The sequence below is a fragment of the Tachypleus tridentatus genome, chromosome 10, assembly GCF_004210375.1.
Source record: "Tachypleus tridentatus isolate NWPU-2018 chromosome 10, ASM421037v1, whole genome shotgun sequence".
Lineage (NCBI taxonomy): Eukaryota > Metazoa > Arthropoda > Merostomata > Xiphosura > Limulidae > Tachypleus > Tachypleus tridentatus.
The window spans coordinates 117,763,106-117,788,308 of NC_134834.1; the positions used below are offsets into that span (position 1 = coordinate 117,763,106).

General features: G+C 33.9%; 1 protein-coding gene and 2 long non-coding RNA genes across 3 annotated transcripts in view; 1 reads left to right on the forward strand and 2 right to left on the reverse strand.

Annotated features, from left to right (window-relative positions):
* The window catches only part of LOC143227908 (uncharacterized), a 21,192-nt gene extending 6,323 nt beyond the window's left edge, over nucleotides 1–14,869 (reverse strand). Inside the window, exon 1 of the mRNA XM_076459266.1 lies at nucleotides 14,774–14,869. Within this exon, the coding sequence (XP_076315381.1) occupies nucleotides 14,774–14,869 (96 nt within the window). The remainder of the gene's footprint in view (nucleotides 1–14,773) is intronic.
* LOC143230164 (uncharacterized) overlaps nucleotides 1–25,203 on the reverse strand; it is a 69,624-nt gene that overhangs the window by 6,323 nt on the left and 38,098 nt on the right. The window lies entirely within an intron of this gene.
* The window catches only part of LOC143230163 (uncharacterized), a 45,542-nt gene continuing 40,163 nt past the window's right edge, over nucleotides 19,825–25,203 (forward strand). Inside the window, exon 1 of the long non-coding RNA XR_013016270.1 lies at nucleotides 19,825–20,035. This is a non-coding gene — a long non-coding RNA (uncharacterized LOC143230163). The remainder of the gene's footprint in view (nucleotides 20,036–25,203) is intronic.

Below are 25,203 nucleotides of genomic sequence, written 5' to 3' on the forward strand. Positions count from 1 at the left end.
ATGGCTGATTTCAAAATATTTTGGGATCTTTTTAAATCTCTTACCAGACTCATAAGCTGCTACAGTTTTCATTCTGAAGGCCTCAGACAGCTCGTTTTCTCTCACCATGGTGTTCACTCTCACTTCAACAGTCAGGAACACACCAAACAAAATGTCTGAAGTTTAAATAGGGCAAGCCTCATTCAAGATGCTGAGTAACGATCTTCTAATCATGTGCACCTGGTGTGATACACCTGTGTGAGAGTTGAGCCATTTTAAGTGGGATTAAATGTGGGGGTGTCCTAACTTTTTCCTAAGTTAGAATATGCACTTTTGTAGAATTACATTTACAGAAGATCTTCAAAAGTCGTTTCTTCAGTTTTAATTGTTTAGTTACATTCCTATAATCTCTCAGTATTGTTAAAATTGAGATTAAATATCTATATATCCAAAAATGTTACAAAAATACACAGGTTTTCATAGGGTGTCCTAACTTTTTCATATGACTGTACGTGAGAATTTGTTTAAGATTTGATTTTGGAACCTTTGATGTTCTAATTATTCATTGTTTTATATGTTTTTCGTTTCTTACGCTAATTATTGTACCCTTTAGGTGTCTATGATTTCACTGCTCAAACATCTTAGGTTGTGACGTAAACATGAGGTCATAATACCACATAACATTGGATTGTTATAATGTCAGAAATTCATCCAAATACAGTATAGCTGAGGATGTCGACATTGTCTATCCTGTGATAGTGAGTTTAGTCGTAATTAACCATGTATTCTGTGCATCACCATCGCTGTGGTACCTTCTATAATACCTGTCATCATCACTGTGGTATCTTCTGTAATACTCTTCATCAATCTTGTGGTATCTCATATATTAACTGTTATCAACCATATAGTACTCATTTTTTTAACTGTCACCACCCACGTGTTAACATTTCTGTTACTTATCACCACTAATGTGGTATCTTCTGTATTGTCTAACATTATACATGTGGTACCTTCTGTTTTACATGTCATCATCCGTGTGGTATCTTCTGTATTGTCTAGCATTATACATGTGGTACCTTCTGTTTTACATGTCATCATCCGTGTGGTATCTTCTGTATTGTCTAACATTATATATGTGGTTCGTTCTGTTTTACATGTCATCATCTCTGTGGTATCTTCTGTATTGTCTAACATTATACTTGTGGTACTTTCTGTTTTACATGTCATCATCTCTGTGGTATCTTCTGTATTGTCTAACATTACACTTGTGGTACCTTCTGTTTTACATGTCATCATCTCTGTGGTATCTTCTGTATTGTCTAACATTATACATGTGGTACCTTCTGTTTTACATGTCATCATCCGTGTGGTATCTTCTGTATTGTCTAACATTATACATGTTGTACGTTCTGTTTTACATGTCATCATCCGTGTGGTATCTTCTGTATTGTCTAACATTATACATGTGGTTCGTTCTGTTTTACATGTCATCATCCGTGTGGTATCTTCTGTATTGTCTAACATTATATATGTGGTTCGTTCTGTTTTACATGTCATCATCTCTGTGGTATCTTCTGTATTGTCTAACATTATACTTGTGGTACCTTCTGTTTTACATGTCATCATCTCTGTGGTATCTTCTGTATTGTCTAACATTATACATGTGGTACCTTCTGTTTTACATGTCATCATCCGTGTGGTATCTTCTGTATTGTCTAACATTATACATGTTGTACGTTCTGTTTTACATGTGATCATCTCTGTGGTATCTTCTGTATTGTCTAACATTATACATTTCGTACCTTGTGTTTATATGTCATTATGTGTAAGATATTTTCTATTTTACCTGCTATCAGCCATGTGGTACTTCACATACGAACTAATTTATCACCAAATTCCTATACACTTCACACAGGAACTAGTTAATCACGATACACGTTTATACTTCACACAGGAACTAGTTAATCACGATACACGTTTATACTTCACATAGGAACTAGTTAATCACGATACACGTTTATACTTCACACAGGAACTAGTTAATCACGATACACGTTTATACTTCACACAGGAACTAGTTAATCACGATACACGTTTATACTTCACACATCAACTCCTCAATCACCATAAGACATTTTTCTTCTTCACACACCACCTAATTAATCACCATATACATTTATTATTCACACACCACCTAATTAATCACCATATACATTTATTATTCACACACCACCTAATTAATCACCGTATACATTTATTCTTCACACAACAACTCCTTTATCACCATACACATTTTTATATAATAGTAAACAAAACACTAGGTTTTCATAACATTGTGCAAGTAACTAGGTTTGGATAACAGTATACAGGTAGACGTTTTTGATGACAGTAGACAAGTAACTAGGTTTGGATAACAGTATACAGGTAGAAGTTTTTGATGACAGTAGACATGTCACTAGGTTTGGATAACAGTATACAGGTAGACGTTTTTGATGACAGTAGACATGTCACTAGGTTTGGATAACAGTATACAGGTAGAAGTTTTTGATGACAGCAGACATGTCACTAGGTTTGGATAACAGTATACAGGTAGAAGTTTTTGATGACAGCAGACATGTCACCAGGTTTGGATAACAGCATACAGGTAGAAGTTTTTGATGACAGCAGACAAGTAACCAGGTTTGGATAACAGCATACAGGTAGAAGTTTTTTGATGACAGCAGACATGTCACTAAGTTTGGATAACAGCATACAGGTAGAAGTTTTTTGATAACAGCAGACATGTCACCAGGGTTGGATAACAGCATACAGGTAGAAGTTTTTTTGATGACAGTCGACAAGTAACTAGGTTTGGATAACAGTATACAGGTAGAAGTTTTGATAACAGCAGACATGTCACTAGGTTTGGATAACAGTATACAGGTAGAAGTTTTTTGATGACAGTAGACAAGTAACTAGGTTTGGATAACAGTATACAGGTAGAAGTTTTTGATAACAGTAGACATGTCACTAGGTTTGGATAACAGTATACAGGTAGAAGTTTTTGATGACAGTAGACAAGTAACTAGGTTTGGATAACAGTATACAGGTAGAAGTTTTTGATGACAGTAGACAAGTAACTAGGTTTGGATAACAGTATACAGGTAGAAGTTTTTGATGACAGCAGACATGTCACTAAGTTTGGATAACAGCATACAGGCAGAAGCCTTTGATAACAGCAGACATGTCACCAGGCCTGGATAACAATATACAGGTAGAAGTTTTTGATAACAGTATACAGGTAGAAGTTTTTGATGACAGTAGACATGTCACTAGGTTTGGATAACAGTATACAGGTAGAAGTTTTTGATGACAGTAGACAAGTAACTAGGTTTGGATAACAGTATACAGGTAGAAGTTTTTGATGACAGTAGACAAGTAACTAGGTTTGGATAATAGTATACAGGTAGAAGTTTTTGATGACAGTAGACATGTCACTAGGTTTGGATAACAGTATACAGGTGGAAGTTTTTGATAACAGTATACAGGTAGAAGTTTTTGATGACAGTAGACAAGTAACTAGGTTTGGATAACAGTATACAGGTAGAAGTTTTTGATGACAGTAGACATGTCACTAAGATTGGATAACAGTATACAGGTAGAAGTTTTTTGATGACTGTCGACAAGTAACTAGGTTTAGATAACAGTATACAGGTAGAAGTTTTTGATAACAGTAGACATGTCACTAGGTTTGGATAACAGTATACAGGTAGACGTTTTTGATGACAGTAGACAAGTAACTAGGTTTGGATAACAGTATACAGGTAGAAGTTTTTGATAACAGTAGACATGTCACTAGGTTTGGATAACAGTATACAGGTAGAAGTTTTTGATGACAGTAGACAGGTAGAAGTTTTTGATGACAGTAGACAAGTAACTAGGTTTGGATAGCAGTATACAGGTAGAAGTCTTTGATGACAGTAGACATGTCACTAGGTTTGGATAACAGTATACAGGTAGAAGTTTTTGATGACAGTAGACATGTCACTAGGTTTGGATAACAGTATACAGGTAGAAGTTTTTGATGACAGTAGACATGTCACCAGGTTTGGATAACAGTATACAGGCAGACGTTTTTTGATGACAGTAGACAAGTAACCAGGTTTGGATAACAGCATACAGGCAGAAGTTTTTTGATAACAGCAGACATGTCACTAGGTTTGGATAACAGCATACAGGCAGAAGTTTTGACGACAGCAGACAGGCAGAAGCCTTTGATGACAGCAGACAAGTAACCTAGGCCTGGATAGCAGCATACAGGTAGAAGTTTTTGATGACAGCAGACATGTCACCAGGCCTGGATAACAGCATACAGGTAGAAGTTTCTTTGATGACAGCAGACATGTCACCAGGGTTTAGATAACAGCATACAGGCAGAAGATTTTGATGACAGCAGACAGGTAGACGTTTTTGATGACAGCAGACACGTCACCAGGTTTGGATAACAGCATACAGGTAGAAGTTTTGATGACAGTAGACATGTCACCAGGGCCTGGATAACAGTATACAGGTAGAAGCTTTTTTGATGACAGCAGACATGTCACCAGGTTTGGATAACAGCATACAGGTAGACGTTTTGATGACAGTAGACATGTCACTAAGTTTGGATAACAGTATACAGGTAGAAGTTTTTTGATGACAGTAGACAAGTAACTAGGTTTGGATAACAGTATACAGGTAGAAGTTTTTGATGACAGTAGACATGTCACTAGGTTTGGATAACAGTATACAGGTAGAAGTTTTGATGACAGTAGACATGTCACTAGGTTTGGATAACAGTATACAGGTAGAAGTTTTTGATGACAGTAGACATGTCACTAGGTTTGGATAATAGTATACAGGTAGAAGTTTTTGATGACAGTAGACAAGTAACTAGGTTTGGATAACAGTATACAGGTAGACGTTTTTGATGACAGTAGACATGTCACTAGGTTTGGATAACAGTATACAGGTAGAAGTTTTTGATGACAGTAGACATGTCACTAGGTTTGGATAACAGTATACAGGTAGACGTTTTTGATGACAGTAGACATGTCACTAAGTTTGGATAACAGTATACAGGTAGAAGTTTTTGATGACAGTAGACAAGTAACTAGGTTTGGATAACAGTATACAGGTAGAAGTTTTTGATGACAGTAGACATGTCACTAGGTTTGGATAACAGTATACAGGTAGAAGTTTTTGATGACAGTAGACATGTCACTAGGTTTGGATAACAGTATACAGGTAGAAGTTTTTGATGACAGTAGACAAGTAACTAGGTTTGGATAACAGTATACAGGTAGAAGTTTTTGATGACAGTAGACAAGTCATTAGGTTTTGATTACAGTAAAAAATGACTAGGGTTTGATAATAGTAAACAAAAGACTAGGTTTTGGTAACAGTATATAAGTCACTAGGTTTTGATAACAGTATGCAAGTCAGTAATTTGTTATAATACTATACAAAACACTATGGTTTATGACACCATGTAAGTCACAATTTTTAATGACAGTAGACAAACCACTAGGTTTTGGTGGTAGAGCAAAAATCAATAGGTTTTGATAAGAGTATAGAAGTCACTAGCTTTTGGTAACAGTATGGAAGTCACTAGGTGGTGGTAACAGTATGGAAGTCACGAGGTTTTGATAACAGTATGGAAGTCACTAGGTTTTGATAACAGTATGGAAGCCACTAGGTGTTGGTAGCAATATGGAAGTCACTAGGTTTTGGTAACAGTATGGAAGTCACTAGGTTTTGGTAACAGTATGGAAGTCACTAGGTGTTGGTAACAGTATGGAAGTCACTAGGTTTTGGTAACAGTATGGAAGTCACTAGGTTTTGGTAACAGCATGGAAGTCACTAGGTTTTGATAAACGTATGGAAGCCACGAGGTGTTGGTAACAGTATGGAAGTCACTTGGTTTTTGGTAACAGTATGGGAGTCACTAGGTTTTGATAACAGTGAAAAATCAGAAGAGAATCTTCTAAACAACGACAGTGGGAAAGGAAGAGAAACAGTTAGAGGACTGAATCTCACATACGACAAGCATGTGTTTTTTATTAATGTACTTAATGGAATTTATCAAAAATAACATTCTCAGACATGGAAGTTAAGTAGGAAAAAAATCTATACGTGATAATATATGTGTTTCTTATTTACTGAACTGAACAATTTGCAACCCGAATAAACTAATCAATTAATGAGGGCCAACTGGGAGAATTCTGTGAACGAGAAGAAAGACCCCATACATGGAGTAATTCAATAGCACATTAAACACCAGTTCTCAGAAGATTGACTGTTCTTGTCCTGCCTTCGTTTGTAATCGTTGCATCAAACAAATTACTAATTGTTTTTAAAGACTCATCTGTCATAAAAGAAAATAGCGTGCGAACAACAGGTCCTCTCATCGACTTAGAAACGTTTATACAAATTTAGCTTAAAGCAAGCGAAATCACAGATTGTTGTTGTAACAAACACAAGTTTAGAACAGCAAGTGTTATAAAGATACCAGCTGTGCCCCTCGACTTCTGACTCTTTCACATCTGTACTAGTATTTAATTATATATTTTAAAACGGCTGGTATGGGTGGAAAACGCACGAGTGTTTAAAGCCGTTTTTAAATATATAATTTTCTCTACATGTGGGTTTCCTTGTCATCACGGATTATACTAGGATTTAATATCTTTTTTGGGGTTTTTTTCATTGTTAACTGCAAATGGGCTATCTGTCTTGTGTCTGCCGTTGGTACAGAAAATACGTTTTTAGCATTATAAGCTTTCAAACGAGGCAATTAGTTGATCTATGCTACGAACACATTCCTCCAAACGTTCCTATATTTCAAACATAACGGTTCTTATCGGTGTGGTCAATATATAACAGTACCGTGTTGTACATATAATGTATTACCAATATGATCCACATAATCTACTACCAGTGTTGTACATACAATGTATTACCAATATGATCCACATAATCTACTACCTGTGTTGTACATACAATGTATTACCAATATGATCCACATAATCTACTACCAGTGTTGTACATACAATGTATTACCAATATGATCCACATAATCTACTACCTGTGTTGTACATACAATGTATTACCAATATGATCCACATAATCTACTACCTGTGTTGTACATACAATGTATTACCAATATGATCCACATAATCTACTACCTGTGTTGTACATACAATGTATTACCAATATGATCCACATAATCTACTACCAGTGTTGTACATACAATGTATTACCAATATGATCCACATAATCTACTACCTGTGTTTGTGCATACAATGTATTACCAATATGATCCACATAATCTACTACCAGTGTTGTGCATACAATGTATTACCAATATGATCCACATAATCTACTACCTGTGTTGTACATACAATGTATTACCAGCATGATCCACATAATCTACTACCTGTGTTGTACATATAATGTATTACCAATATGATCCACATAATCTACTACCTGTGTTGTACATACAATGTATTACCAATATGATCCACATAATCTACTACCTGTGTTGTATATACAATGTATTACCAGTATGATCCACATAATCTACTACCTGTGTTGTACATATAATGTATTACCAATATGATCCACATAATCTACTACCTGTGTTGTACATACAATGTATTACCAATATGATCCACATAATCTACTACCTGTGTTGTACATATAATGTATTACCAATATGATCCACATAATCTACTACCTGTGTTTGTACATACAGTGTATTACCAATATGATCCACATAATCTACTACCTTGTGTTGTATATACAATGTATTACCAGTATGATCCACATAATCTACTACCTGTGTTGTACATACAATGTATTACCAATATGATCCACATAATCTACTACCTGTGTTGTACATACAATGTATTACCAGTATGATCCACATAATCTACTACCAGTGTTGTTGTACATACAATGTATTACCAATATGATCCACATAATCTACTACCTGTGTTGTATACAATGTATTACCAATATGATCCACATAATCTACTACCAGTGTTGTACATACAATGTATTACCAATATGATCCACATAATCTACTACCTGTGTTGTATATACAATGTATTACCAGTATGATCCACATAATCTACTACCTGTGTTGTACATACAATGTATTACCAATATGATCCACATAATCTACTACCTGTGTTGTACATACAATGTATTACCAATATGATCCACATAATCTACTACCTGTGTTGTACATACAATGTATTACCAATATGATCCACATAATCTACTACCAGTGTTGTACATACAATGTATTACCAATATGATCCACATAATCTACTACCTGTGTTGTACATACAATGTATTACCAATATGATCCACATAATCTACTACCAGTGTTGTACATACAATGTATTACCAATATGATCCACATAATCTACTACCTGTGTTGTACATACAATGTATTACCAATATGATCCACATAATCTACTACCTGTGTTGTACATACAATGTATTACCAATATGATCCACATAATCTACTACCAGTGTTGTACATACAATGTATTACCAATATGATCCACATAATCTACTACCAGTGTTGTACATACAATGTATTACCAGTATGATCCACATAATCTACTACCAGTGTTGTACATACAATGTATTACCAGTATGATCCACATAATCTACTACCTGTGTTGTATATACAATGTATTACCAGTATGATCCACATAATCTACTACCTGTGTTGTATATACAATGTATTACCAGTATGATCCACATAATCTACTACCTGTGTTGTACATACAATGTATTACCAGTATGATCCACATAATCTACTACCAGTGTTGTACATACAATGTATTACCAGTATGATCCACATAATCTACTACCTGTGTTGTATATACAATGTATTACCAGTATGATCCACATAATCTACTACCAGTGTTGTACATACAATGTATTACCAATATGATCCACATAATCTACTACCAGTGTTGTACATACAATGTATTACCAATATGATCCACATAATCTACTACCTGTGTTGTACATACAATGTATTACCAGCATGATCCACATAATCTACTACCTGTGTTGTACATATAATGTATTACCAATATGATCCACATAATCTACTACCTGTGTTGTACATACAATGTATTACCAGCATGATCCACATAATCTACTACCTGTGTTGTACATATAATGTATTACCAATATGATCCACATAATCTACTACCTGTGTTGTACATACAATGTATTACCAATATGATCCACATAATCTACTACCAGTGTTGTACATATAATGTATTACCAGCATGATCCACATAATCTACTACCTGTGTTGTACATACAATGTATTACCAATATGATCCACATAATCTACTACCTGTGTTGTACATATAATGTATTACTAATACGATCCATGTAATCTACTACTAGTATGATCCATATAATATACTACCAGTGTTGTGCATATAAAGTATTACCAGTATGATCCATATAATCTAATATTGTACATCTAGGGTGAATCATATATTGTACTTTCAGTATCATGCAAATATTGTACTACCAATATGATTCTAATATTATACATCTAGTGTAATCCATATATTATGTCACCAGAATGATGCTAATATTTTACAAAAGTGCGATCCATATATTGTAATACAATTATGATGCTAATATTGTACACCTTGTGTGATCCATATATTGTACTACCAGTATGATGATAACATTGTACATCTTGTGTGATCCATATATTGTACTACCAGTGTGATTCATATATTGTACTATTACTGTGATCCATGTATTGTACTACTACTGCGATTCATATATTGTACTACTAGTATAATGCTAAAATTTTACTTTTTGTCATCTATATATTTCACTACCATTGTGACCCATATATATATTCTATTATTACTGTGATGACTATATTCCACTAACAGTATGATGCTAATATTGTGCATCTAGTGTGATCCACATATATTGCACTATTTTTGTGATCCATATATTGTACATCTAGTGTGATCCATGAATTTCGTACCTGTGAGACTCATGTATTGTACTAATAACGTGACCCATATATTGTACTACCAGTATGATGCTAACATTATACATATAGTGTGATCCAAATATTTTACCACCAGTGTGACCATTATATTGTACTAATACTATGATCCGTATATTGCACTACCACAGTGATGTTAATATTGTACATCTAATGTGATCTATATATTGCACTACTAGTATCATGCTAATATTGTACATTTGGTGTTATCAAAATTTTGTACTACCAGTGTGACCCATATATTGAATTAATATTGTGGTCCTTTATATTCCACTAACAGTATGATGCTAATAATCTAGTGTGATCCATATGTTGTACTGCCAGTTGATGTTAATATTGTACATCTAGTGTGATCCATATATTGCACTACCAGTGTGATGCTAATATTGTGTATCTACTATTATTATTATATTGTACAACTAATATTATGCTAATATTGTACATCTCTTGTGATCTATATATTCTACTAACAGTGTGTTTCATATATTGCACCACTAGTATGATTTTAATATTGATCATCTTCTGTGATTCATATATTGTACTATCAGCGTCACCCATATATTGTAATCTAGTGTGATCCATATATTGCGCTAACAGCTTGATGCTAATATTGTACATTTAGTGTTATCCGTGTATTCTACTTCTAGTGTGATCCACATATCTTACTTCTTCTGTTATCCATATATTCTAATACCAGTGTGATCCATATATTGCAGTACCATTGTGACCCATATATTGTACTACTGCTTTGATACAGATATTTCACTACCAGTATGATGTTCATATTGTACATCTCTTGTGAAACATTTATTGTACTACCAGTGTGACCGATATATTGTATTACTATTATAATCCATATATTGCATAACCAGTATGAAGCTAATATTGTACATCTAGTGTGATCCATATACTCCACTACTTGTGTGACCCATAATTATACTACCAGTGTGACCTACAAATTGTGCTATCACTGTGATTCACGTATTGCACTACCAGTATGATGCTAATATTGTGCATCTGGTGTGATCCTTATATTGCAAAACCAGTATGATGCTAATAATGTACATCTGGTTTTGTCCATATATTGCACCATCATTATGATCCATATGTTGTAGTCTAGTTTGATACATATATTATACAACCAATGTGTCCCATTTTTGTACCAATAGTGTGATCTACATATTGTACTACCAGTCTGACCCATATATTTCACTATAACTGCCATTCGTATGTTGCACTACCACTATGATGCTAATGTTGTATATCTTGTATTATTCATAGGTTGCACGACGTGTAAGATGCCAATATTGTACATCTAGTGGTATCCATTTATTACACTAATAGTATGATGCTAGTATTGATTATCTAGTGTGATCCCTACAATGTATTACCAGTGTGATCCATATATTGTTATACTACTGTGATCCATATATTGTTATACTACTGTGATCCATATATTGTTATACTACTGTGATCCATATATTCTACTACCAGTATGATGCTAAAATATACTTCTACTGTGATCCATACCTTGTACTACCATTGTGACCCATATATTGTATTACTACTGTGATCCATATATTGTTATACTACTGTGATCCATATATTCTACTACCAGTATGATGGTAATATATTACATCTCTTGTCATTCATACATTGTACTACCAATATGATGCTAATATTGTACTTCTACTGTGATCCATATATTCTACTACCAGTGTGTTTTATATATTGTACTACTACTCTGATCCACATATTGCACTACCAGTATGATGCTAATATTGTACATAGTGTGATCCAGATATTGCACTACCAGTATGATTCTAATATTGTACATAGTGTGATATATATATTGCACTACCAGTGTGATGCTAATATTGTAAATCTAGTGTGATCCATATTTTATAATACCAGTGTAATCCATATATTACTCTCCCAGTATGATGCTAACATTGATTATCTAGTGTGATCCATATATTGTATTTTTGATATATTGTTCATATAATGTATTGCCTGTGTGGTCTATGTAGTGTTCTACTGGTGAATTCAATACAGTTTACTACTGGTGTAGTCTTCATATTGCACCATTGGATCCCATATAATGCAGTGCTTGTGTAATCGTTGTGTTGTACTACTGGTGTAGGCTGTGTATATGCCAGAGTAAACTTAGTGGCATAATACAAGAACCGGCTTAGTAACATTGGTCTCCTAATGACAGCGGAAAAGAGAGGCTGTTATCAGTTGAAATAGCCTGATTAATCTTCACTCCAGCTGCTAACGATAATGATAATTCTACCATAAAGTATTATGGTTTTTCAATCCTGTATTTGGTGTTTTTCAAAAAACAACAGAACTATAACTTTTATTTTACTTGTTGTATATCCATATGCAAATTTTAACAGGTTTGTAGATGGTTAGCTAATCTGAGGTAAAGCTTTAGAGAAGAGAAGGTTTCCACATTCGTTCAGACAAACTTGTAATTTTCGGGGAGCCACAGTGAGATGACGTGATAATTCAGAACAAAACACAGAGATTAGCTGAGCCACAGTCAGCTGACGTGATAACTCAGAACAGAACACAGAGATTAGCTGAGCCACAGTCAGCTGACGTGATAATTCAGAACAGAACACAGAGATTAGCTGAGCCACAGTCAGCTGACGGGATAATTCAGAACAGAACACAGAGATTAGCTGAGCCACAGTCAGCTGACGTGATAAATTCGGAACAGAACATACAGATTAGCTGAGCCACAGTGAGCTGACGTGACAGATTCGGAACAGAACATACAGATTAGCTGCGTCACAATCAGCTGACGTGATAAATTTGGAACAGAACACAGAGATTAGCTGAGCCACAGTCAGCTGACGTGACAGATTCAGAACAGAACACCCAGATTAGCTGAGCCACAGTCAGTTGACGTGATAAATTCCGAACAGAACATACAGATTAGCTGCGTTACAGTCAGCTGACGTGATAAATTTGGAACAGAACACAGAGATTTGCTGAGCCACAGTCAGCTGACGTGATAAATTCGGAACAGAACATACAGATTAGCTGATCCACAGTCAGCTGACGTGACAGATTCAGAACAGAACACCCAGATTAGCTGAGCCACAGTCAGTTGACGTGATAAATTCGGAACAGAACATACAGATTAGCTGCGTCACAGTCAGCTGACGTGATAAATTTGGAACAGAACACAGAGATTAGCTGAGCCACAGTCAGCTGACGTGATAAATTCGGAACAGAACATACAGATTAGCTGAGCCACAGTCAGCTGACGTGACAGATTCAGAACAGAACACCCAGATTAGCTGAGCCACAGTCAGCTGACATGATAAATTTGGAACTGAACACAAACCCAGTAGATTTTAATGCAAGTCCTTAAAAATTCCTCAAAAAAGAACTATTTGAAGTCAGATAATGTTTGAGTTATAAGTACTAAGGAAAGTTCTTTGTTTACAGTTATCTAGGATAATATCCGTGTAAAACTAGCCATTTGTGTTAACGTGGTCATTTCATCATACACCGATTTATTTCATTATTGTTCCTTGTATTATTGATTCTTTTCTTAGTATATGCTCGGTTCATCTTTTTTAACCTCTCTCTCAACTGTATTAGTCACTGCATCCCTTATGCGTGCCTCATCATATCCTTGGTTCATCCGTCATCTGTACTTCTCTCACTTTACTTCTGGTTCATCTGTCATCTGTACTGTCTCTCACTTTACTTCTCGTTTATATATCATCTGTACTGTCTCTCACTTTACTTCTGGTTCATCTATCATCTGTACTGTCTCTCGCTTTACTTCTGGTTCATCTATCATCTGTACTGTCTCTAGCTTTGCTTCTGGCTTATATATCATCTGTACTGTCTCTCACTTTACTTCTGGTTCATCTATCATCTGTAGTGTCTCTCACTTTACTTCTGGTTTATATATCATCTGAACTGTCTCTCGCTTTACTTCTGGTTCATCTATCATCTGTACTGTCTCTCACTTTACTTCTCGTTTATATATCATCTGTACTGTCTCTCACTTTACTTCTGGTTCATCTATCATCTGTACTGTCTCTCGCTTTACTTCTGGTTCATCTGTCATCTGTACTGTCTCTCACTTTACTTCTCGTTTATATATCATCTGTACTGTCTCTCACTTTACTTCTGGTTCATCTATCATCTGTACTGTCTCTCGCTTTACTTCTGGTTCATCTATCATCTGTACTGTCTCTAGCTTTGCTTCTGGCTTATATATCATCTGTACTGTCTCTCACTTTACTTCTGGTTCATCTATCATCTGTACTGTCTCTCGCTTTACTTCTGGTTCATCTATCATCTGTACTGTCTCTAGCTTTGCTTCTGGCTTATATATCATCTGTACTGTCTCTCACTTTACTTCTGGTTCATCTATCATCTGTAGTGTCTCTCACTTTACTTCTCGTTTATATATCATCTGTACTGTCTCTCGCTTTGCTTCTGGTTCATCTATCATCTGTACTGTCTCTCGCTTTACTTCTGGTTCATCTATCATCTGTACTGTCTCTAGCTTTGCTTCTGGCTTATATATCATCTGTACTGTCTCTCACTTTACTTCTGGTTCATCTATCATCTGTAGTGTCTCTCACTTTACTTCTGGTTTATATATCATCTGAACTGTCTCTCGCTTTGCTTCTGGTCATCTATCATCTGTACTGTCTCTCACTTTACTTCTGGTTCATCTGTCATCTGTCCTGTCTCTCGCTTTACTTCTGGTTCACCTATCATCTGTACTGTCTCTCGCTTTGCTTCTGGCTTATCTATCATCTGTACTGTCTCTCACTTTGCTTCTGGTTCATCTGTCATCTGTACTATCTCTCATTGTAATTCCTGGTTTATCTCTTTTCATGTCTCTGCACTATTTTTTATGTATCCCTGGTTCATAATTTTCTATTCTTGGTTCAACTTTAGCCGTATCCTTAAAATGATTTTGGTGACTCACTACGTCGCTACAGTCCATGTCATCACGCCAGATCATGCTCTATCTGACAACCATTCAGTGGAAACCAGGCGTACATAGTAGTATCCACTGTAATGTAAGGTTGTTATACCTGAAGTACACCTCTTCCTGCATACTTCTAGTATACGGCTTATCATCAGCAGTCCGAAATCGCAGCTATTTCAGTTATGGGAAGGTTAAAACTGGATATACTAGAGGTTTACATTTTATTATATTTTCTTTTTTACCTTCACTCAGCAGTTTTTTATAATTTTAACACATCATGTCTTTCTTTTCGCTAGGCATCCTTGTCATCTTCAACCAGACTAGATAAAAAGTCCAAAGGCCGTACAGGATGGCCGCAGCAGATGTGGGCACTGGAGCTAAAACAAGATTCTTAAAATCTGATGAGGATACGTCATCAAAACACAGTTCTCCCATCTAGTGATGGAATGGAAACTCGGGATTTGGTAAAATTCTTGAAAATACTTCGTCCCACGAATATCAACATTATAAACGACAAGACAATGGGGAAGAGACTCTATGGATCGAGTGTTTCCTACTGTGTGTTGGGAATCTAGTGTGGTATAGTAGTTTGTATAGACACTAGTTACAAACGATACTATTAATGTGGAATATTTGGATACTACTTTAGAGTTATATTATAACCCTAACTGACAATTACATATACATATGAAGGTTTCACTTTAGACTTCCCTATGTCAAGCAACCTAATCACCAAACGAACGAAACTCATTATATCTCTAAGGGTCCAACAAAGGTAATGATAAATAATTACAAACATTCCCTGAAACTGAAGAGTTATTAATTAATTAATTAATATCAAAGAACTCCAAAAGAAAGTCAACAGTAAGAGTTATTCCAGGAACAAGATAAAGATTGAAGAAACTGCACATAAAATGCAGTTTGACCTTTTAGGCTTAATATTCAACACGTACATCAGCTATAAATCAAATCAAACATCACTGTTTGGTATGAAGTGTTGTATGTATTGTTGAGAACTGGTATTATAAAGTACATAAAATTATAAAAACCTGATATTAACTTGGTAAAAACTCTCTACCATAGTATAATGTTATAAAATGGATAGAATTATAAAGAAGATAAAACTATAAACTTTAATATTAGCAAATAGACAAAAATATAAAACCTAACATTATCAAGTAAATAAAACTATAAACACAGGTATTATAAAGTGTTATCAACTGAATTGTAAGCTTTGATATACATACTATTTTGTCAACACATTAACTAGAATACTATGGATATTATGTTGTAAAGAATGTTTTTACTGGTGTATAGATAAGATATTTTAATCACGGTACTGTGAAGGTTATGATGTACTGCAAGTTGTTACTGGTTTATAACAAGATGTTTTAACCGAAATACTGTGAAGGTTATGATGCACTGGAAGTTGTTACTGGTTTATAACAAGATGTTTTAACCGAAATACTGTGAAGTTTATGATGTACTGGAAGTTGTTACTAGTTTATAACAAGATGTTTTAACCGAAATACTGTGAAGGTTATGATGTACTGCAAGTTGTTACTGGTTTATAACAAGATGTTTTAACCGAAATACTGTGAAGGTTATGGTGCACTGGAAGTTGTTACTGGTTTATAACAAGATGTTTTAACCGAAATACTGTGAAGTTTATGATGTACTGGAAGTTGTTACTAGTTTATAACAAGATGTTTTAACCGAAATACTGTGAAGGTTATGATGTACTGCAAGTTGTTACTGGTTTATAACAAGATATTTTAACCAAAATACTGTGAAGGTTACGATGTACTGGAAATTGTTACTAGTATATAACAAGATGTTTTAACCAAAATACTGTGAACGTTATAATGACTGGAAGTTGTTATTGGTTTATAACAAGATATTTTAACCAAAATACTGTGAAGGTTATGATGTACTGGAAATTGTTACTAGTATATAACAAGATATTTCAACCAGAATTATATAAAATTGTAGAATACTGAATGATGTTTCTAAAAAATTATTATAAAGGATATCTTTGGATCTAGTCCAGAAAGGTCAGGCAGTCAGAAGTACACATCTATCATTAATAGGTTTATATCAAGTGATAAAAATAAATTAATATGTCAGTATTAACACTTTGGCAGCGTGAAATTGTGTATACATATTATGTAATACTGTGTATTCAAGGGTATTTCTGATGTACGAAACGATGATAGAAAACATCTCCAACAGGACCTAATTTAATTAGATTTTTGGATAAGAATACAAAGGATATACGTATTAAATTTATTAAACCACATTTATCATAATTCCTTCTTTTTTCATTATTTGATCGCTTGCACGTATTCTGTTAGTTTCATATATATAAAACTATTTTTAGATATCCTCTCACTTTTCAGTATTAAATAATTTTAACACAAAATCACTTGAACAGGCCTACTTTTTCTTTTTACATTTGAAACCATATACACGTCTATTGTTGTTCAGAAAATGTATTTAGTCTAGCTTTTAGAAATAGTACTTCGTGAAGTGTTAATTTACTAATTAAAATTTTCATTTGTGATTTATTATTTATTTAGACTGACATTCTGATCATTGTTACACGAACCCAAATCTTTCTGTTATTCAGACTGACATTTTGATCATTGTTACACGAACCCAGATCTTTCTGTTATTCAGACTGACATTTTGATCATTGTTACACGAACCCAAATCTTTCTGATATTCAGACTGACACTTTGATCATTGTTACACGAACCCAGATCATTCTTTCTATTATTCAGACTGACATTTTGATCATTGTTACACGAACCCAGATCTTTCTGTTATTCAGATTGACATTTTGATCATTGTTACACGAACCCAAATCTTTCTGTTATTCAGACTGACATTTTGATCATTGTTACACGAACCCGGATCCTTCTTTCTGTGGATACAGCAGACAATTGTTGTTTGTTTTTTGGCATGAACTGAAGTGTTTATCATTTTCATGGAAAATAATAAAATAAAAGAACAATAAATTATTAAACTCAAATAAACCTCTTTAACTAAAGAATTTCGAACTAGGAAACTCAAGTTCAGGCTCATGGCATACATGGTGAAGAAGAAACTCTTCAAATAGTGTACTTGCCAGCCTTAACACGCTTGGGCCCGGAATGGCCAAGCGTGTTAAGGCATGCGACTCGTAATCCGCGGGTCGCGCGTTCGAATCCCGGTCGCACCAAAACATGCTCGCCCTTTCAGCCGTGAGGGCCTTATATGTGACGGTCAGTTCCACTATTCGTTGGTAAAAGAGTAGCCCAAGAGTTGGCAGTGGGTGGTGATGACTAACCGCCTTCCCTCTAGTCTTACACTGCTAAATTACGGACGGCTAGCGCAGATAGCCCTCAAGTAGCTTTGCGCGAAATTCAAAAACAAACAAAATAGATTGGGCCCGACATGGCCAAACGCGTTAAGGCGTGCGACTCATAATCTGAGGGTCGCGGGTTCGCATCCGCGTCAAGCCAAACATGCTCGCCCTCCCAGCCGTGGTGGCGTTATAATATGACGGTCAATCCCACTATTCGTTGGTAAAAGAGTAGCCCAAGAATTGGCGGTGGGTGGTGATGACTAGCTGCCTTCCCTCTAGTCTCACACTGCTAAATTAGGGACGGCTAGCACGGATAGCCCTCGATTAGCTTTGTGCGAAATTCCAAAACAAACGTACAAACAAACCTTAACACGCCCCGCCAATTAACCGTGTCACGAGAGATCTCTGGGAAAAGACACCGCTCTTGGTGAGACCGAGAGGAGGCCCATAGATTGTGAACACGTGACACCATCCGAGGCCTTAGCTGTGACGTAGTTACTCCTTTCTATTTTACGTATCTTCCTGTACGGTTACTTACTTCCTGGGACAGAGAATGATCAATGGAGGAAATAAAACAGTGTTCTCTAAAAAGTCTCCAGGTAGTGTGGAAACAAATGGTTCATTCGTCTCTATGTGGATTAAAACTTGTGTTTAAACGAATTCTCTTTGTAACCAAACATTAAAACTTGTGTTTAAACGAACTCTCTTTGTAACTGAACATTAAAACTTGTGTTTAAACGAACTCTCTTTGTAACTGAACATTAAAATGTCTACTTAAACGAACTGAAGGGCGAGCATGTTTTCGTGTGACAGGTTTCGAACTCAACCCTTAGATTGTTAAGTCAAGCATCCTCCTCTCCTGGCCATTCCGAGCCATTTTTGGATGGTTATTTTGTACTGGATATAAAATAGTGTATGTGGGATGACACCCATGGTAGACAGAGTGTGGATTTATGTTTAACATTTGATAAATTATTCGACCTGAATTCTGAGTACAAAGTATTTTCGACACAAATCTACATTTAAAAAAAGTGTGTTTCAATAAACAATTTGAACAGTTAAAGGACCGTTGATAATATTAAACGAGTAAGATAAACAGGAAAACAAAACTTTAAATGAATGACAAGGAAGTTAAGCCATAGTTTAATTTGATAAGCTGTGAGAACAGATCGCTAACAAACGTATGGATGGTACGCCACCTCATGGTATTACTCTCCGAACTTTGGATAATTACAAAGATACACATCGGTAACACGTTGCTCTCTATATTATCTCTGAAATTCACTATTAGTTATATTTGAACGTTAGTAGATATAATAGAATTATGAACGTTTTACTATTAAAAACCAGAGGAGATATATCCATCAGTGAAGCTAATTAATATACAATACTTTTATCACCGAGTACGTATAAGAAGAGGGCGCTGATAAAAAAGAGAAAAACTTTCTTCGGGCACACTACGCGACTTACACGTGGCATCATTTTTATAGAGTACAAAAGGGAAATCGTTAGGTTTTAAATAGTTACAAGAAACTTGAGAAAATAAAAACCGTTATTTGTGTTGTTACAAACCCAAGATAGATAGATATTGTACCAAAACCACAAAACTCTTCGGTTCAAGCTGCAGTTTTACTGAGAGGTAAACAAATTAATTAACTAAAACTTTGATAATAATCTGACTCTGAAAGACGATAATACAAAGCAAAATAAGAATTTTACAATTGTTAAAACTGATAACTGTTAAAAGAATAATATTATATCATTATTTATCATAGATTAGCACTAAAAGTCTAAAGTTTTTCTTTGTTTAATAAAAAGAGTAGGTTCAGTTTTTAGTCTTTCATTATTTAAATAACGAAAGAGTAAGCTCAGTCTTAAGCCTTTTCTAGTTAAACAATGAAAGACTAAAAACTGAACTTACTCTTTTTTTATTAAACATGTCTTAAGTCTTTCTTTGTTTAAATAAGGAAAGAGAAAGTACAATCTTTAGTCTTTCATTGTTTAATAGAGAAAGAGTAAGGTCAGTCTTTAGTCTTTCTTTGTTTAATAAAGAAAGAGTAAGTTCAATCTTAAGTGTTTCTTTGTTTAAGTAAGAAAAGAGTAAGTTCAGTCTTAAGCCTTTCCTATTTAAACAATGAAAGACCAAAAACTGAACTTACTCTTTCTTTATTAAAGAAGTCTTAAGTCTTTCTTTGTTTAATAAATAAGGGGTGAGTTCAGTCTTAAGTCTTTTGATTAAATAAGGAAAGAGCAAGTTCAGTCTTTAGTCTTTCATTGTTTAATAGAAAGAAAGTAAGATCAGTCTTTTGTCTTTCATTGTGTAATAGAAAGAGAAAGGTCAGTCTTTTGTCTTTCATTGTGTAATAGAGAAAGAGAAAGGTCAGTCTTTAGTCTTTCATTGTGTAACAGAAAGAGAGTAAGTTCAGTCTTTACTCTTTCATTGTTTAATATTAAAAGAGTAAGTTCAGTCTTTAGTCTTTCATTGTTTATTAGAAAGAGAGTAAGTTCAGTCTTTACTGTTTCATTGTTTAATAGAAAACGAATAAGGTCAGTTTTTAGTCTTTTATTGTTTAATATTAAAAGAGTAAGGTAGGTCATTAGTCTTTCATTGTTTAAGAGAAAAGAGTAAGTTCAGTCTTTAGTCTTTCATTGTGTAATAGAAAGAGAGTAAGTTCAGTCTTTAGTCTTTCATTGTGTAATAGAAAGAGAGTAAGTTCAGTCTTTAGTATTTCATTGTGTAATAGAAAGAGAGTAAGTTCAGTCTTTAGTCTTTCATTGTTTAATAGAAAAAGAGTAAGGTCAGTCATTAGTCTTTCATTGCTTAATAGAGAGTAAGGTCACTCTTTAATCTTTCATTGATTGATAGAAAAAGAATAAGTTCAGTCTTTAGACTTTCATTATGTAATAGAAAAAAGTAAGGTCTGTCTTTAGTCTTTTATTGTGTAATAGAAAGAAAGTAAGATCAGTCTTTTGTCTTTCATTGTGTAATAGAAAGAGAAAGGTCAGTCTTTTGTCTTTCATTGTGTAATAGAAAAAGAAAGGTCAGTCTTTAGTCTTTCATTGTTTAATAAAGAAAGAGAAAGGTCAGTCTTTAGTCTTTCATTGTTTAATAGAGAAAGAGAAAGGTCAGTCTTTAGTCTTTCATTGTTTAATAGAAAGGGAGTAACGTCAGTCTTTCGTCTTTCATTGTGTAACAGAAAAAGAGTAAGTTCAGTCTTTAGTGTTTCATTGTTTAATAGAAAACGAATAAGGTCAGTCTTTAGTGTTTTATTGTTTAAGAGAAAAAGAGTAAGTTCAGTCTTTAGTCTTTTATTGTTTAATATTAAAAGAGTACGGTAGGTCATTAGTCTATCATTGTTTAAGAGAAAAAGAGTAAGTTCAGTCTTTAGTCTTTCATTGTGTAATAGAAAGAGAGTAAGTTCAGTCTTTAGTCTTTCATTATGTAATAGAAAGAGAGTAAGTTCAGTCTTTAGTCTTTCATTGTGTGATAGAAAGAGAGTAAGTTCAATCTTTAGGTTTTCATTGTTTAATAGAAAAAGAGTAAGTTCAGCCTTTAGGTTTCCATTGTTTTATAGAAAGAGAGTAAGTTCAGCCTTTAGTGTTTCATTGTTTAACAGAAAGAGAGTAAGTTCAGTCTTTAGTGTTTCATTGTTCAATAGAAAGAGAGTAAGGTCAGTTTTTTATCTTTCATTGTGTACTAGAAAGTGAGTAAGGTCAGTCTTTAGTCTTTCCTTGTTTAATAGAAAAATTGTAAGTGCAGTCTTTAGTCTTTCATTGTGTAATAGAAAGACAGTAAGTTCAGTCTTTAGTCTTTCACTGTGTAATACAAAGAGAGTAAGTTCAGTCTTTAGTCTTTCATTCTGTAACAGAAAGAGAGTAAGTTCAGTTTTTAGTCTTTCATCGTTTAATATTAAAAGAGTAAGGTCAGTCATTAGTCTTTCATTGCTTAATAGAGAGTAAGGTCACTCTTTAATCTTTCATTGCATAATAGAAAAATTGTAAGTGCAGTCTTTAGTCTATCGTTGTTTTATAGAAAAAGAGTAAGTTCAGTTTTTAGTCTTTTATTGTTTAATATTAAAAGAGTAAGGTCAGTGATTAGTCTTTCATTGTTTAATGGAAAAAGAGTAAGTTCAGTCTTTAGTCTTTCATTGTGTAACAGAAAGAGAGTAAGGTCAGTCATTAGTCTTTCATTGTTTAATGGAAAAAGAGTAAGTTCAGTCTTTAGTCTTTCATTGTGTAACAGAAAGAGAGTAAGTTCAGTCTTTAGTCTTTCATTGTGTAATAGAAAGGGAGTAAGTTCAGTCTTTAGTCTTTCATTGTGTAATAGAAAGGGAGTAAGGGCAGTCATTAGTCTTTCATTGTGTAATAGAAAGAAAGTAAGGTCAGTCATTAGTCTTTCATTGCTTAATGGAAAAAGAGTAAGTTCAGTCTTTAGTCTTTCATTGTGTAATAGAAAGGGAGTAAGGTCAGTCATTAGTCTTTCATTGTGTAATAGAAAGGGAGTAAGGTCAGTCATTAGTCTTTCATTGTGTAATAGAAAGGGAGTAAGGTCAGTCATTAGTCTTTCATTGCTTAATAGAGAGTAAGGTCACACTTTAATCTTTCATTGCTTAATAGAAAAATTGTAAGTGCAGTTTTTAGTCTTTTATTGTTTAATATTAAAAGAGTAAGGTCAGTCATTAGTATTTCATTGTTTAATGGAAAAAGAATAAGTTCAGTCATTAGTCTTTCATTGTTTAATGGAAAAAGAATAAGTTCAGTCTTTAGTCTTTCATCGTGTAACAGAAAGAGAGTAAGTTCAGTCTTTAGTCTTTCATTGTGTAATAGAAAGGGAGTAAGGTCAGTCATTAGTCTTTCATTGTGTAACAGAAAGAGAGTAAGTTGAGTCTTTACTCTTTCATTGTTTAACAGAAAAAGAGTAAGTTCAATCTTTAGGTTTTCATTGTTTAATAGAAAAAGAGTAAGTTCAATCTTTAGGTTTTCATTGTTTAATAGAAAAAGAGTAAGTTCAATCTTTAGGTTTTCATTGTTTCATAGAAAAAAAGTTCAATCTTTAGGTTTTCATTGTTTCATAGAAAAAAAAGTTCAATCTTTAGGTTTTCATTGTTTATTAGAAAGAGAGTAAGTTCAGTCTTTTGTGTTTCATTGTTTAATAGAAAACGAATAAGGTCAGTCTTTAGTCTTTTATTGTTTAATATTAAAAGAGTAAGGTAGGTCATTAGTCTTTCATTGTTTAAGAGAAAAAGAGTAAGTTCAGTCTTTAGTCTTTCATTGTGTAATAGAAAGAGAGTAAGTTCAATCTTTAGTCTTTCATTGTGTAATAGAAAAAGAGTAAGTTCAGTCTTTAGTCTTTCATTGTTTAATAGAAAAGAGTAAGGTCAGTCATTAGTCTTTCATTGCTTAATAGAGAGTAAGGTCACTCTTTAATCTTTCATTGCTTGATAGAAAAAGAATAAGTTCAGTCTTTAGACTTTCATTATGTAATAGAAAGTAAGGTCTGTCTTTAGTCTTTTATTGTGTAATAGAAAGAAAGTAAGATCAGTCTTTTGTCTTTCATTGTGTAATAGAAAGAGAAAGGTCAGTCTTTTGTCTTTCATTGTGTAATAGAAAAAGAGAAAGGTCAGTCTTTAATCTTTCATTGTTTAATAGAGAAAGAGAAAGGTCAGTCTTTAGTCTTTCATTGTTTAATAGAGAAAGAGAAAGGTCAGTCTTTAGTCTTTCATTGTTTAATAGAGAAAGAGAAAGGTCAGTCTTTCGTCTTTCATTGTTTAATAGAGAAAGAGAAAGGTCAGTCTTTCGTCTTTCATTGTTTAATAGAGAAAGAGAAAGGTCAGTCTTTCGTCTTTCATTGTGTAATAGAAAGAGAGTAAGTTCAGTCTTTAGTCTATCATTGTTTAATAGAATAGAGTAAGTTCAGTTTTTAGTCTTTTATTGTTTAATAGAAAAAGAGTAAGTTCAGCCTTTAGGTTTCCATTGTTTAATAGAAAGAGAGTAAGTTCAGCCTTTAGTGTTTCATTGTTTAACAGAAAGAGAGTAAGGTCAGTTTTTAATCTTTTCTTGTTTAATAGAAAAATTGTAAGTGCAGTCTTTAGTCTATCATTGTTTAATAGAAAAAGAGTAAGTTCAGTTTTTAGTCTTTTATAGTTTAATATTAAAAGAGTAAGGTCAGTCATTAGTCTTTCATTGTTTAATGGAAAAAGAGTAAGTTCAGTCTTTAGTCTTTCATCGTGTAACAGAAAGAGAGTAGGTCAGTCATTAGTCTTTCATTGTTTAATGGAAAAAGAGTAAGTTCAGTCTTTAGTCTTTCATTGTGTAATAGAAAGGGAGTAAGGTCAGTCTTTAGTCTTTCATTGTGTAACAGAAAGAGAGTAAGTTCAGTCTTTACTCTTTCATTGTTTAATAGAAAAAGAGTAAGTTCAATCTTTAGGTTTTCATTGTTTAATAGAAAAAGAGTAAGTTCAATCTTTAGGTTTTCATTGTTTAATAGAAAAAGAGTAAGTTCAATCTTTAGGTTTTCATTGTTTAATAGAAAAAGAGTAAGTTCAATCTTTAGGTTTTCATTGTTTCATAGAAAAAAAGTTCAATCTTTAGGTTTTCATTGTTTCATAGAAAAAGAGTAAGTTCAGTCTTTAGTCTTTCATTGTTTATTAGAAAGAGAGTAAGTTCAGTCTTTAGTGTTTCATTGTTTAATAGAAAACGAATAAGGTCAGTCTTTAGTCTTTCATTGTTTAAGAGAAAAAGAGTAAGTTCAGTCTTTAGTCTTTCATTGTGTAATAGAAAGAGAGTAAGTTCAGTCTTTAGTCTTTC